General features: G+C 39.6%; 1 protein-coding gene across 5 annotated transcripts in view; it reads left to right on the top strand.

Annotated features, from left to right (window-relative positions):
* stxbp5b (syntaxin binding protein 5b (tomosyn)) overlaps nucleotides 1-12,144 on the top strand; it is a 28,606-nt gene extending 16,462 nt beyond the window's left edge. Inside the window, exons 16-29 of one of the 5 annotated variants that reach the window (XM_080870218.1) lie at nucleotides 30-214; nucleotides 446-571; nucleotides 819-967; nucleotides 2,256-2,318; nucleotides 2,399-2,455; nucleotides 2,548-2,595; nucleotides 4,771-4,821; nucleotides 5,073-5,201; nucleotides 6,043-6,282; nucleotides 6,765-7,122; nucleotides 7,246-7,411; nucleotides 8,006-8,117; nucleotides 8,489-8,709; nucleotides 8,812-12,144. In XM_080870218.1, the coding sequence (XP_080726344.1) occupies nucleotides 30-214; nucleotides 446-571; nucleotides 819-967; nucleotides 2,256-2,318; nucleotides 2,399-2,455; nucleotides 2,548-2,595; nucleotides 4,771-4,821; nucleotides 5,073-5,201; nucleotides 6,043-6,282; nucleotides 6,765-7,122; nucleotides 7,246-7,411; nucleotides 8,006-8,117; nucleotides 8,489-8,709; nucleotides 8,812-8,853 (1,947 nt within the window). In that variant the 3' untranslated portion in view covers nucleotides 8,854-12,144. The remainder of the gene's footprint in view (nucleotides 1-29; nucleotides 215-445; nucleotides 572-818; nucleotides 968-2,255; nucleotides 2,319-2,398; nucleotides 2,456-2,547; nucleotides 2,596-4,770; nucleotides 4,822-5,072; nucleotides 5,202-6,042; nucleotides 6,283-6,764; nucleotides 7,123-7,245; nucleotides 7,412-8,005; nucleotides 8,118-8,488; nucleotides 8,710-8,811) is intronic. The other 4 variants (XM_080870220.1, XM_080870219.1, XM_080870221.1 and 1 more) reach the window with 4 other exon arrangements.
* The last annotated feature ends 789 nt before the right edge of the window (nucleotides 12,145-12,933 follow it).

Here is a 12,933-nt window from a genome sequence, read left to right as displayed (position 1 = left end):
TTTTTTTTGTCTTTTTATTTCTTGTTTAGCTCTTGGAGGTGCGAATGCAGTGTGAGTTTAGCGAAGTGGACTCTCCTGACCCAGGAGGAGAGCAGACCCCCACCCTGCCAACCCCGGGAGCTTCCTCCAGCCCTCAGGAGAGTGAGCTTCCCACTCAGCCATCAACAGGGAGCAACTCCTCTGATGGCCCCCGAGACAATATACCATGTCTACAGTATGGAATTTCTTTAATTTTGCCTTGGCTTCTGTTTTTGTGAAGCAGGCTGTCACAGAAGAGATGAAAAACACAAGAAAAAAAGAATCCTCTTAATAAAATGCTTTTAAAGTAATAATAATAATAATAGCAATAAAAATGATGATCCAGAGTGTAGCTTGCCCATAGATGATAATTTATTCCAGTGTAAACTGCAGCCTGCTGTCGTATCCTGCTGTGTGTTTGATGCAGGGTGCGGAGCTCCCCACTGAAGCAGTCTCCGGGCAACCAGGTGGAACTGGTGATCCAGCTGGTGTGGGTGAGTGGGGAGCCACCTCAGCAGATCACCAGCCTGGCAATCAATTCTTCCTATGGCCTGTAAGTCTCTTATGTTCAATACAGCTGATGCTTTTGACATGAGGTCACATCACTTTGGGCTCTCACTAGTCTTCATAGCTCGGTATCCTTTTTTGTGCTCAATTTGTGTGGGTAAAGAAATCGTAATTATATCCTGTCTCAAAGCACACTGTAACCAAGCATTTTCAACCAAGTGCAAAAGTAAATAAAGCCTGCCTAAATCATAATTTGGAGTTCCACTGCATTCTTTGACCTTTCTGTCTTTCAGTGTGGTGTTTGGAAACAGTAACGGTCTGGCTGTGGTGGACTACCTCCAGAAAACCCTGCTTTTCAATATGGGCACATCAGAGCTGTACAGCCCATCTGACCCCTATCAGAGGCAGCCTCGCTCCCCACGTAAAGCAAAGCCTTCCGGAGGTGAGCTGCACTCAACCAATTAAACACTCTTTCTGTTGATTTCTCTCTGTGTTCTGCTGAACTTGTCACCCTGGATAACATTTATCTCACTGAAATACAGTAAATAATTTGCTACGCTCCTTGTATTCCTTTATTTTTTGCTGAACACTTTTGGAGGCTGTTGGAGGTGGGTTAGGGAGGCAGAGCTGACACTTGGCAGCTGCCCTGACTTCGCACTGTGAGCACCACCCCCTGCAGTAGCTCCTCTCCCTCAACAGGGGGCATCGCTGGCGGATTCTCCATCTGTTCAGTTGGAAGGAGCAAAGACAGTGGAGCATGCATGTTAGAATGGATGCTGTAGCTGAGCAGAGCCGCTCTGCTGTAATAGCACTGCCTTTTGATTCTGTTTACTGACAAAACAATACATAAACCTTGTTTACTTGTTTCAGCCTTGCTGTTTCTGTCATGTCTTCTATTGTGTTTTTCTCTCTTTGCCTAATCATCCTGTCAGTCACTGTTTGTCTTCATTCTTTTTAGTCTCAGTCGCTTGATGCTAGATGCAGGACTCTTATCTGCATTTTGTTTGGTTGCCTTTTAAAAGCAGTCTTTAATTTATGCAAATTGCAAGAACACTATTGGAAACATATACTGTTTTAACAGTGAATCAAATAGAAATTCAGCAGCAAGCAGCTGAGACTTCACATTTTCTTCTGTTTTGCAGTTAGATTTTCAGGCATTTTTCTGTCTCACTGTTTTTACTGTTGATCTCTCTCTGTGATTTGGTAAAGACATTCCAACTGTGACGTCTTGCATGTCCAGACTTTCTTTCTTGTATTCTGAGTCTATGAAAAAACGACGCTCATCTCACTTCAGTAAGTCCTGTTGTGTCAGATTTTTTTTTTCTCCCCTACCCACAGTGTCATTGTTCTCCTCTAAGCCTTTTCTTTTATCACATAGAGATACATTCTCTGGTTTTATTATAGCACCCCAAATCTCCAAAGCTCAGTACAGACTTTTCTTTGACATTTCCAGTGAGGATGGAGTCAAATTTCAGACTTGAGAGAGAGAGTATCTTTAAAGTATACACCTATGATTTGACTACTAGACAGCCAATACTGATGCATTTAGTGAGCTCACTTGTGGTAGATTTGTAAACTGAAGCAGAGCTTACTTGCTAAATTGAATGATTACCTCGTTGTATGATTGCCTTTGTAATACTTGAGCTGTTATTGTTACTACATGTGCAATAGGAATTAACTGCAGCGTAATCCTGTCTGACTCTTAATTACAATTTCTGTGGCTCCTGCAGCGACTTGTGATTCCAACGATGGGTCCAATGCCTCAGAGGACCGCTGCAGATCACCTACTTCAGGTAAGTCTTGGCGTGAACTACCAACTGTATCATTTTCTTTTGAAATTCGTCTTTCATATCGGCTGCCATTTGTCATGTAGGCTCTACCTCACCCTGCAATTCAGATGATGACAAAAAGCAGAATTTCATAGAGAAGGGTATTGTATTTTCAAGTGTATGACCCTTTAAAAGTTAATATTTAGACGGTGACTAAAGTTCTCTGACTTGTATTTTTGAACCTTATTTCCAGTGAAGTTGAAAAGCAGGCGCTTTTCCAAGACGGTTGCCAATGACTTTGGTACTGTATCTTTCAGATGTATTCTTTGTGATTACTCACTCTTTCTCTCTGAATGACGGCGTTCTAACCACACTGTGCCTTAATCCTACGCAAGCCTGTGCATACTGTGCCAGTTAAAGGAATAATTGCATTAAAGAAATCGGTTTTCACTAATCACATAATGTAGGGGTTTTGTAGAAAATGAATCAGGGAGGTTGATCAAGTGCATGACAGGATGACTCTTCAATTTCAGGTGCAGATTTTCTATGCAGATTTTTACCAAAATACTGTAGACTGCTGTTACACAACTTAGAATATAGTATGGAAAAATGAAATTTTACTTGAGGATTATTTTTTGTGTGTGTTTTGTTTTTCTTGTTTTATTTTTTGAAACTAAAACAAAAGCATAGAAAATCTGCTTCTCGCCTCAGTCTCTACAGCACTAACATCAAAATGATTTCTCTTGGACTGTAGATACTTGCTCTGTGTGTTTGATTCCAGGGCTTCAGTTCAGTGTTAACTGTTTGGCTGTCCACTGATTCTTTTTATTTTTTTCCCCTCCTCCTCTCTCTCCACCTACTCTCTTTGCATAACTATGTTCACTGAATTGTAATTACCTTATTTCTCAACTGCCTCTTGCTTTGTTTGACATTACAGGCTCTATCGGTTGTCTGTGATGCTTCTCTACCTCATTTGTATTCTCATGGTTTCTCTCAGGGTGGTCACTGACTGCAACAGACAACTTTTAGGAATTTGTACAGAAAAGAAACTGGCAACAACCAAAAGCACCACCTTAAAATCAGCTTTTATTATGATGAATTGTAATGTTATTTCCAAAAGAGTTTAGCGTCTTATTACAAGTAGTCATTTACAAGATATACACCAGTGAGCTATAACATTAAAACTACCTCCATAATACTCTGTAGGTCTGCCTCGTTGTTTGACCCTTTGAGACGTGGGCTCTACGACACCTCCAGAGGTGTCCTGTGGTATCAGGCAGGACGACCTTAGCAGCAGATCCTTTAAGCTCTTTACCTCGATGGGGCTTGCACGCATTTGACTTCTTTTATTTCTACCACTTCCCACAGATGTTCACTTCAAGTGAGGTCTGGGAAGTTTGGAGGGCAAAATCAACAACTTTTCATATTCCTGGAAAAAATCAATTTTTTTGGGGGTGGGGGTGCAATTCGGCATTGTTCTTCTTAAAAGAGCCAACTACTATTACAGTGAAGTGCTGTATGTGGACTGTAACCATGCTTAGGTTGGTTATGTGTCAAAGTAGCATCTTCATGAATGCCATAGCAACCTCAAAGCAGAACGTTACCCAGACCGTCCCACTGCTTCCACTGGCTTGCCGTCATGCATCCTGCTGTAATTTCTGACACATGTAAACAATGCAGACGCCCCGTTTCCATGATGTAAAAACATGGTTCTTTAGACACCTTTCTCTATTGGTCTGTGTTCCAGTTATGATACACATGCGCTCACTGTAGGTTTTTTTTTTCAGCTTCTAACAGGGATCAGCATACATCTCTGCAGCTGTCCAACCTCAAACTATGCAAACAATCCATTTATATCAAACAGTACTGTTTGATAGTACTATTTGATACTGTACTATCAAACAGTGCTGAAGTTTTCAGAAATTTGTTACATTAGCCCTTCTAGTGCAATTGGAGCTAGACCCTTCCCCAGTTGTCCCTTCTCGGGCCACTTTTGGCAGGAAGTAACCTCTACCTTCCAGGAACATTTATCACATAATGATCCATGTGAGAGGACTTTGGTCCATGCACTGCTCTTTTTTCTTTTTTACATTTTTCTCCTTTTAGCCCATCAGGTTCGTTTGAACCTAGCGCTAAATAGTCCCACCTGTTTATAGGTGCCATTCTAACAAAATAATCAGTATTACTCAATTCACTTGCCAAAGTTCTTAATGTTGTAGCTGATTGGTGTATGCACTGTGACCTCAACAGTTGTCTTACAGTTGGTATCACCATGTTTAAAAATCGTACTCAAAATTGTGTTCTATTCAGTGATTGCACACTGATGTGCACATTGAAAACAAGGCCACAAAATGGTAAAAATCATACTTATTGAATCGTTTGTTGTAATTCACAATCAAAGAAGTTTTAAAAAAATCTCAATCCTTTTAGGCATTATTGTTTCACCGTAAAACAGAGGTATTTGTTTCTGTTACAGCTAAGATGTCACGGAAAATTAGCTCGTCTAGTGAGCAAAAGACTGACCTGGGTAAGCCAAAACTAATAACTTACATTTTTCTAAGAACCTTTGTATTTTCTTACAGGTGTTCATCTTGTTATTTGAATCTTCTGCTTTGTATTAGGTTCTAGCTTTTAAGTAGGTCTGCAAAACTACTTCTTACTGTCCAGCAACATGTTGTTCTGAATGTCATGTTCCTGATGTCTTGGGGGTGTGTTTGTTTGTTTGTTTTGTTTTTTTTACTGCAAGTTCAGACAAACACTCTCTTTTTAAACTCAAAGAAAAGGGTGGGTTCCAACGAAGGCGCATTCAGACATGTAAGAAGCAGTTGTGTTGTGTGAAAAGAACGGCAACAGCCAGGATGAACCTGAAGGAGGACCTCTGTAGAACTAAGTCAGACCCCATTTTCTGTGAGTGGACCAGCCTTGGTCTGACTTGGGCTGCAGTGGGATAACTGGTACTAACTCACTCCACTACTATGGCTCTTACTCTGCAGATTTGGCAGATAACACTAATCCTCTCACAGTGAGCGTTTCCTTCTTTTTGAGGAAGTTCCAGTGGCATGACTGCACTCGGTGTTAAAAATCTTGCTTTTCCTGTTTACAGTTTTTTCTTGTGAAGATCACACGTGATGGCCGATGTTTTAAGCCTTTCCCCCATGTTAAAAGGCCTTTTGTGTTTATGTTGGTGTCCCTCATTAGCTTTTTAAAGGGGGTTAAAACTTGTTCTTAAGTTGCCATCAGCACAAAAATAATGCATGAATAATTCTTACTTCTAAAACACCTGTTTTTTTTTTTGTTTTGTTTTTTTTTTTGCTTTTTTTTGTGATCCTATAATAGGACATTCATTTTTATTTCTTTAAATAAACAACATTAAGTTTTCAGAATCAATTCCGGAAATCCACATTTGGAAAAAAGTAAACTGCCTCCTTGAATGTAAACTGAAAGAGCATCACAATGTCAAAAGCTTTTTTTTTCTTTTTTTTTCTTTCTTTTGTTGGACTTTGGGTTTATTTATCATGTTACTGTGGGTGTTTTTTCTTTTCCGCTGCATTTCCATTTCTATAAAGTACATAAATACGATGGAAGGCATTCTCTGCTAAACCTCTGACATCAGAATATATGTTTCTAACCAGGGTTTTGTTTTTCTCTGAGAACTAAAATGCTAAAGTGGAGAGTTTAACTACTAACCCCTTTCACTTTTACATGCGTTGTTTCCTCATTTCCTTTTGTTTGTCCTCCTGCTGTCCAGATGCCAGGGATAACTCATTCACCCGCTCACGCAGTTCAAGTGTAGCCAGCATAGACCGAGAATCTCGAGAGGCCATCTCCTCCTTTCACTTCTGTGAGAGTTTTCCAAGGAAGACAGACAGCCTGGTCAGCCCCTGTCTGCTGGTGGGGACCACCCACGGCTCGGTGATGATGGTGGCCCTCAGCCTGCCACCAAGTGGAGACCAGAGGTTACAGCAGCCAGTTGGCATTGCGTCTTGCGGTAAAAAAATACAAAAAACAAACTTAAAATAAAATTTGCATGAGGATACATAGTGACCTTTGTTGACAAGCATTAGAATATCAAGCATTAGAACTAGGATCAAGCAGCCTTCATTGCTGAAAAGGAGCGAGGGGGAAGCAAATGTTGATCAAGGTGTGGAAATGTGTGTGCAAGGAGTTGACAAGAATATAGACTAAAGCTACACAGATGGTTTCCAATATCATTTGGTGCTACAATAGTCACATGCTATCCACATGATGGGTATATCTTGTGGTTTATTTACTGAAGCCAAAGGGTAAACAGACCTGACCTTAACGTTTTGGTTTTAGGATTAGTTTAGTTATGAAAACAAAGCTTAAAGCTAAAATTGCACAAGTTTCAGAAGACAATTAAGAACTTAACATGCCACTTATAGCTGACCTTGAATTATGCTGTGACCAATTATTTTTTTTATTTTAAGCTGAAAATATCTAATTTCTTAGGCACCCTGGTCAAGCTCAAAGGAGGCATTTTAACTATGGCCCTGCTGGACGCAACTGGAACTCTGCTGCCCCCTTTCTTTGAGCAGTGGTATGACCCAAATGCTTCAGATGAAGAAAAAGAGAAGAGTCGGAAGCGCAGGCCAGCCTCTCCTCCCTCGTCACAGGAGAGCCAGGATACTCACTTTGCCATACTGTGTTCGGAGAAACAGGCCAAGGTGGTGGCCCTGCCCTCCCAAACCCGCATCTACAAACACAGCATCACAGAGACCTCCTTCGTGCTGAGGGCTGATGTTGTGCAGATGGCCGGGGCTAACTGCATCGCCTGTTTCTGTGCTAATGGGCATATAATGACTCTGAGGTATCATCATTACTAGCGTCTGCTGTTATTTATATTTTGAAATCTCTGATCAAGCAGAGATACCAAGTGAGGAAAACATAAATAGATGTTAGCAACTTGGTGTGGTGTTTTGCGTGATTACAGTTTACCCAGTCTACGGCCTCTTCTGGATGTCAACTACCTGCCGCTCACAGACATGCGAATAGCAAGAACATTCTGCTTCTCCAACCTGGGTCAGGCTTTGTACCTCACCTCCCCTACTGAGATCCAGAGGATCACCTACAGCCAGGAGACGTGTGACAACTTGCAGGTCAGATAAATGATCAGATCACCATCAGCTCCATGCCAGTAGCTTTGCAGAGAGAAAAATGCATAAATGCCTCAGAGCCCAAGAAAACTCCCCAGCAGTAAAACTGTTTCTTTAAATTTGGAGTTTAATTTTGTCCAACATAGCAGACATTTCTTATTTGTAAGCATTTCAGAAATAACAAGGAGTTTGGCAGCGATTTCTGCCAAACATAGCAACACAGACTTGCTGTGTTTACTTTACATAAATCTTCTCACATGGGCTCAGTCTAAACCAGGAAAAGTAACTGGTGTGATGTTGGCACACATGCTTATGTAGGCCAGCTGTTTGAATCAGGTCTGCGGTCATTTTAACGTTAGACAACAGTATAATTCCTCATAGTTATCTTTATAGAAAATTACAGGTCAGTAGAAAGGTGAAGTGCTTGTCTGCTTACAGATAATTCAGTAGATGATCTGAAGGTGCGGGTTAATTTCCTTTTTCTCTTTCAGGGAGATACAGGCCTTAATCGGGTTGATTTAAAAAGTCTGGCTGAGTCTGCATATCTTCAGAGACAATATATTGAAATACATGTACTGATGTTTCTGTCTTTCACAGGAGATGCTCAGTGAGTTATTTACTCCAGTGGAGACACCAGAGGCTCCAAACAGAGGTTTCTTCAAAGGCCTTTTTGGGGGAGGAGCTCAGTCTCTGGACAGGGAGGACCTCTGTGAGTACAGAGTGCCTTCTAGTATTGCATAAAGAGTTCTCAAAACCTCAGAGTGCAATTAAATATATGTTTGCATTTGAATACTTAATGCAGTCGTGTTTTAAATGTGTAGTTTTCAGTCATCGGGCTTCTGAATTACTCTAGCTGTTTCATATATTATTGTATTGTTATTACATATATATCTATATATAAGTATTTCACAGTTGAAACTTTATTTAGCTATCACGTCCTATATGTAAAACAATTTGAACCTTTTTAGGGCTTTTATTCCACTGTCTTTGGTAAAATGATTGGTGACCTTTCATTTAGGGGAAAAATGAAAAAAAGACTTGTAAACAAACCATCTGCATATCTATTTTTGTCTCTGCTAGTTGGAGAAACAGCTGCAGGTAAGGCATCTCGTAGCCTGGCGCAGCACATCCCTGGCCCAGGCAACATGGAAGGCATGAAGGGGGCCGCATCGGGAGTTGTGGGAGAACTTGCCCGTGCCAGAATAGCTCTGGATGAGAGAGGGCAGAAGCTGGGCGAGCTGGAGGAGAGAACAGCAGCCATGATGGCCAGCGCAGAGTCCTTTTCCAAACATGCGCATGATGTACGTGAACGGCATCTGTTTGAACGCTTGTATAATTTTTTTTCTTTTTCAGGTTATCACATTAATCCTGATTCACATTTTTCCCCACTTTACTTCCTTCAGATGATGCTGAAATACAAAGATAAAAAGTGGTACCAGCTCTGATGGCAGCGTGTGGAGCATCGGACTCTGTAATTTCACACACCAGTATCTCTGAGGAGCTGCAGGTCCCTCTACTTCTCTTCTCTATTTCTCTCCACGGGGGAGTTATGCGCAAAAGAATTGTGCTTTTTTTTTCCCGTTTTCTTTTTCCCTCAGTGTAATATTATCCCTCTGCATTACCTCAGTCACCCGAGGACCTCTGCAGCACAGACACTGTCCAGTGCAATGCAATGAGGATGGAAAGAGGAAAGAAATGGAAGAAGAGAAGCTCTTAGGAGACTCTCATTCCATTTTCACCTGAGAGTGATGACGTTCATTTAACATCAGTCCACACAGTAGGAGAAGAGGGGACCTTTCATATATCCATCAGGCATATATAAAAAGATATAAAGTGCTGTTCTTTTAGCCTGACTGCATTTGGTCATTCTCTGCCCTTTATGGTGTCTGCTAAACACAGTGGACTTAAATGAGGAGGAAAGTCTGATGACCCCTTGTCCTTCAATTCTAATCAACTCGATGAACGTGCAAGTTTCTGTAGTAATGATTAAATCACTGAAGGACTTGTTTGTTTTTCTGTCTAAATTATTTTTGGAGTTTGTCTTTTTGCATCTGTAAGTATGGCTTATCCTTCCTTTTTTTTAATATATTGTTTTTGTCTAGAAAGGGCCTTTGAAGTGGTTAAAAGAGTAAATAAATGGGCAGGGAGATTCTGAATCTATTGCCTCTCACCAAATAAGGGCTGGTAGTACACTAGTTCATCACCGACCATACCTTTTTACAGCTTTTACCAAGCAAATGGGTTTTGGGTGAGAAAGACGAATGGTGAATTTATGGAATCACTCTGTTTTATTTTTAAATGTAATTATTTATGGGAAGCGAATAATAGTTGGGGATTAAATGAAGCTGGGCATTAAGTTTTATTTTGTTTCTTCTGTCTATTAAATGCGAAAAAGAAAGTGCTGAAAATGTTTACCCCAATGACGAGTTTACATTGACCTATAATAAAAATGAATTGATAAGAGTGGATACACTGGAAAATCCATGAAGAGCTTATTTTCTTCAGGCTTTCAAGGGGCTATAGCAAAGTCATGTATGAGAAGGATGATGTGTTGATGGGCAAGGCTAAGATTGCCCTTAATATAATTACATATATATATATATATATATATATTTTGGTTACAAATTTAAGTTTTACCTGTCTTAAAGATGTATCTATATATGATCATTCAAATTTTTATTGGCATACATTTGTAGCTGAATTTTTTTTTCTTTCTTTTTTTCAGTCTTGTTTCTCAATGTGTAGGAAAAAAAGCATGTGTCTCTTACAGCACAATGGAAGTGATAACGCTGTGTTTGTATCTGTAGCTGCCAGTAGAAATGACCAAGCACACATACGTGTTCCACGCAGTGCCGTTGGTCATCTCTCTCTGAACCATTAACTTAAAAAAACTGTTTCTGCCTTTGCCTCATGACGCATATATGCTAACCTCTACCTACGTGTATATCTGTGTCTTTGTAAACATACATATATTCAGGAATATGTGTATGGGCGCCAATGTCTATATAACAATATATTGACCTATGTATTACAATAGGTCTTTTGAGGTTTTTGTTTTTGCTTGACAGTGTTTTTCAATGTGATTAACCGGAATCCTATTGTAATTAGATTAGATTTCTTTTTCATGAGGTGTGAGGATATGCTGCTAGTTGTGTCAATATAGGAGCATTATCTGTCGGGCTTTTATTTTGAAAAGAGGGGACAAGACTTTGTCAGTTCAGTTTGCTGCCAAATGTTGTATATAGCGCAACAGCTGGACACAAATCTGACAGTGCGGGTTCAGGTAATGTGACATACCGTATGCTTGCGGCCATGTTTTTTTTCTGACACCAAAGAGTTTCTTAATTTCACAAAGTTGTCTTGATTCATTTTTCCCCAGGCGTTAAGAGTCAGTCAGGATAGTTTGATGACACTCTTAAGAAATCTTCTGTGTGTAAGGGGGCGGGGTTTAGGGAGGCGATTGGCTTTGCTTCGTCTTATGGGCATGAAACCTTCATTACTGCCCCAAACTGCTGGACACGTATAAAGTAAACCCGAGGAGTTTCATTCCAAAATGGGATATCCAGCAATGGAAATGGAAATTGACTGAATACTTGATCCTAGAAACTGCTAGGAGGTTTGAAACCTCCTCTTTATTTCTGTGTATTATATCACTGAAATAAAGAAAACGTACCTAGAAAACATTGGATGAGCAGTTGCAATATGGAGATATGGCATTTTCGAATAAAACCCTTCACTTTTAGATGGCTGATTTTAAATCTACTGTATACTATTGAGATAAACCCATTTGGAAGAGCAGTTGTGTGGGTTTTGCACTATTTTTTTGTACTTCAAATGATTTTGTTAGTATGATTTTTAAAGTGTTGATTCCTCTGTCCCATTTTCTTATGTTTCAAAGGACCAAAACATGACAGAACCTATGCTTATTTATGTCATTTGCCAATTATGCTGATTTCTTCACTCTCAGATTTGTTTTCCATGTCAACATTAATGTCCAAGCTATGGCTGTGCATAAATATCCATCATCCAGACATGACAATGAACGTTTTCTGGTATATATTTAACATGCTCATCTCAGATTTAAGCTTTTCTCCTGCAGAACGAACCATCCTCCTTTGAGTGGGCCGCTGAGTACTTTTACAAAGTGTGGCCTCAACTTTAAAGTGCTTCAGTTTGCAACATATGTCCTAAATGGTCTCTTATTGCACATTGAAGGATGCATGATATTAAGTGTTTACAAACTTGAAACAACCATGTATTATCCCCTCTTAGAGATTGTCTGTTCTAGCATTTGTATTAACCACCATGCTGAACAAAACTGAAGTTCTCTTCACACATCCGGAGTGCGTCCCATTTTCATTTGATCATGCCAATTGTACACATGCGAGAGATTATATTTATTTTTTATTGGTACATCTGTTAATGTTGCTGTTTGCTTCATGAAAACTCTTGCTCTCCCTGCGCTGTAAAAATGCATTGAAGTTGGAAGCTAGGCTCACAGCACCGTGCAGGAGAGCTCGAGGTTTTCTCACTCGCCATACTTCCATCCGTCTGTCTTCTGGGATGAATATCTGTGGAGTTGCAGTATTTTCTCATAGTAGGCAATTTTTGTACAGTTTTATTAAAATAAATTTCACATGGATGTCTGACTTTATCTGCTGCCACAATTTAGACTGTAGATACAGTATATATAGATATTATTGTGCAATGGAAAATAAATGTAAAACCAACCGTAATGAGTTATGTGTTTTCCATTTTATTTTATTTTTATATATATATATTTTTTAATACCTGAATCTTTTGGCCTCCGCAGGTCAGAGTTCAGTGGCTGTTCTGGATCATTATGTCTTGCTCAAAGACTTTTGGGGCAGCTCTGACACTGACCTGATCGTTTTAATGGACAGCTTTAGAATACGCATGTTTAAGCGTGTGAGTTAAATCTGCCAGATTTAGACATTCAGGCAAATTTCCATCTGCACTTTCAACTTTCAGAGAAGAGTCTAATTTTTCACATTTTTGCACTTGCTCTTCCACTGTGAAAGACCTCTGGAAAGTCTTTGTTTACTTACTCTCATTTAGTATTAATCAACATTTTTTTGTTTTGGAAAGTTTATACATAGCAGGGTAGAGAATTTGTATAAATAATTTATGTAATAGATATTTATAGGTACTCGTGGTGTTTTAATCATATTGGTATACTAAATGCCTATAAAAGTATACTATTATGAGTGCCAGTGATCCACTTAGTTTGAAGACTTCCTGCTAATGCTAAACAACAAAAAAACAAAGAAAAGAATTTTTCCCTATCAAAAAGTTTTTCTTTGTTTGTTTGTTTTTGTTTTTTGAATGACACAAACAAGCATCCATACAGATACAGCAGCTGCTTTGTGTAATGTTTTGGTCAAGGGTCAGACCAACATAGCATCCGGGCACTGTCCATGATATAGATTAAGCCGATTTTGTTTTTGGTTTTTTAGGGGGGTGTTATCTAGTGGGTTTCTCCACTGATTTTTTTTTTCTCTCAC

The sequence above is a fragment of the Rhamphochromis sp. 'chilingali' genome (genome assembly GCF_963969265.1).
Source record: "Rhamphochromis sp. 'chilingali' genome assembly, chromosome: 21".
In the NCBI taxonomy this organism is placed as follows: Eukaryota; Metazoa; Chordata; class Actinopteri; order Cichliformes; family Cichlidae; genus Rhamphochromis; species Rhamphochromis sp. 'chilingali'.
This window is presented reverse-complemented; position numbering and strand designations above follow the sequence as displayed.